The sequence below is a fragment of the Humulus lupulus genome, chromosome 2, assembly GCF_963169125.1.
Source record: "Humulus lupulus chromosome 2, drHumLupu1.1, whole genome shotgun sequence".
In the NCBI taxonomy this organism is placed as follows: Eukaryota; Viridiplantae; Streptophyta; class Magnoliopsida; order Rosales; family Cannabaceae; genus Humulus; species Humulus lupulus.
The window spans coordinates 272,575,996-272,577,935 of record NC_084794.1 but is presented as its reverse complement, the minus strand read 5'-3'; the positions used below and the strand labels follow the sequence as shown (position 1 = coordinate 272,577,935).

Genomic DNA, 1,940 nt, shown 5'->3' with positions numbered 1-1,940 from the left:
GTTCCCATTAAAAATTAGATACCAAGAATGACTACTTTAACCTTTTTTTCCACACGTAACACGATTAGAAAAGATTGACAAATTTAGCAAATCATTTGTCTTATTATTATATTTTTTTGGTGGCCTTTCCTTGACTGACGTAATGATCATTGAACAAATTAAAAATTTCCCACAAATTTAGAGCTATCTAAAACAAAGTAGCAACATGTGCTTTAAAAATTGAATTGTTTATGTAAAGTAATATGAAGCCTTAGCATATAAATACCACGCCATATATATGCCCATATATCTTCATCTTCAACACAAGAACCTACTTCAAGTTCAAAACATATCCTCCTTCTCATTTCCTCTTTGATCCCTTTTTGATCATATCATGGGTGTTTTCACTTGTGAAACCGAGTTCACCTCCACCATCCCTCCTGCTAGGCTGTTCAAGGCCTTTGTCCTTGATGGAGACAACCTCATCCCAAAGATCGCTCCTCAAGCCATTAAACAGGTAGAGATCCTGGAAGGAGATGGAGGAGCTGGAACCATCAAGAAGATCACTTTTGGTGAAGGTACACTTTACACTTCTATATTTTAACAGGCATAGTTAAGTTAGTTGAATTTGATTAGCATGGTGTGCAAGTATTAATGAGCTCAATGTGTCATACTTGATGAAATTTGCAGGGAGTAGCTTTAACTATGTGAAGCACAGAGTCGAATCCGTAGACCAAGACAACTTGTCTCACTCCTACACTTTGATTGAAGGAGATGCTTTGACAGACAAGCTTGAGAAAATCTGTTATGAGACCAAGTTGGTGGCATCCCCTGATGGAGGCTCTATTGTTAAGACTGTCAGCAAGTACTACACTAATGGTGATGCCGAAATCAAAGAAGAGAATGTTAAGGAAGGAAAAGAGAAGGCATCTCAGCTGTTCAAGCTCTTTGAGAAATACCTCAATGACCACCCTGATGCATACAACAACTAATAAACATGTTGAAACTATTTATGTGTTGGTCAATTTTCTTTAAAGTAAAAGTCTTCAATATTGTTTTGTGAGTTCTGAATTTCCTCATGGACTTGCCAATAAAAGTGAGACAGAGTTGCTTCTTGTTAATGTTTTTAGTTGGAAAGATTACAACTAAAAGATTCTATGTTTTTTCTCTTAAAAATAATGAACCTCTCTCTATTACTTTCAAATGGTTGTTGCTTTGAAATATTTTAAGAAATTCTTTGTTGTTCTAATATATTAATTAATAAATCATCAGAAATAATTTACACTTGCATGTTTTTACGAACAAAGGCTTATAAGTCATATTCCTTGTGGGAGCATTACTAAGAGAATTTATAATTATTCAACAAAACATCTACTCATCATTTTATTTCCTCATGTATGCATGACGATGAAGCGAAGATTTTGTAACGTGGTTCACACAAGCCATGTCCAAACAGGATCTCTTGTATTCTATTCTATGAGTTTTTTAGAGCATAGAAAATTAACGGTACCAGAACTTTCAGAGGTGAGGTTCTAGATAGAGTCAGATAAAACTCTTGCTTGTTTATCAAGAAAGAAACTCAGAGAGTCGCATGTGAGAAATCTTCTGCTTCATGACACGGCGGTCCTGGACAAACGCGGGTTAGACCATTTTCTTTTAATTCTTTTGAAAAATATTTATATATATTTTTTAAAATTTCCTACAAAATAGTCCCTAATACATATTTTTTCTTAAGGCCCAATACCATTCAAGGCTAGTCCGCTTCAGGTGTATTGTACTTTGATTTGTACAATTAGTTGGTTTAATGGAGTAGCAATTTATTAAGGTTGAATTCTTTGTTTTGTCGAATGTCAATCCTTAATAATAATAATAATACTAATAAAGAGTTCTTTAAATTGTTGTTGGGTGTGATAGTCAACATTACTTACTGATTTCACGGCTCACTGATCGCTTAGTTAAAT

At 34.3% G+C, this 1,940-nt stretch overlaps 1 protein-coding gene across 1 annotated transcript; it reads left to right on the top strand.

Annotated features, from left to right (window-relative positions):
* Positions 1-282: 282 nt before the first annotated feature.
* On the top strand, positions 283-1,183 carry LOC133819440 (major allergen Pru av 1-like). Its single transcript, XM_062252702.1, has 2 exons — positions 283-557; positions 670-1,183. The coding sequence occupies exons 1-2, from the start codon at positions 374-376 to the stop codon at positions 969-971; spliced, it is 486 nt and encodes a 161-aa protein (XP_062108686.1). The 5' UTR covers positions 283-373; the 3' UTR covers positions 972-1,183.
* The last annotated feature ends 757 nt before the right edge of the window (positions 1,184-1,940 follow it).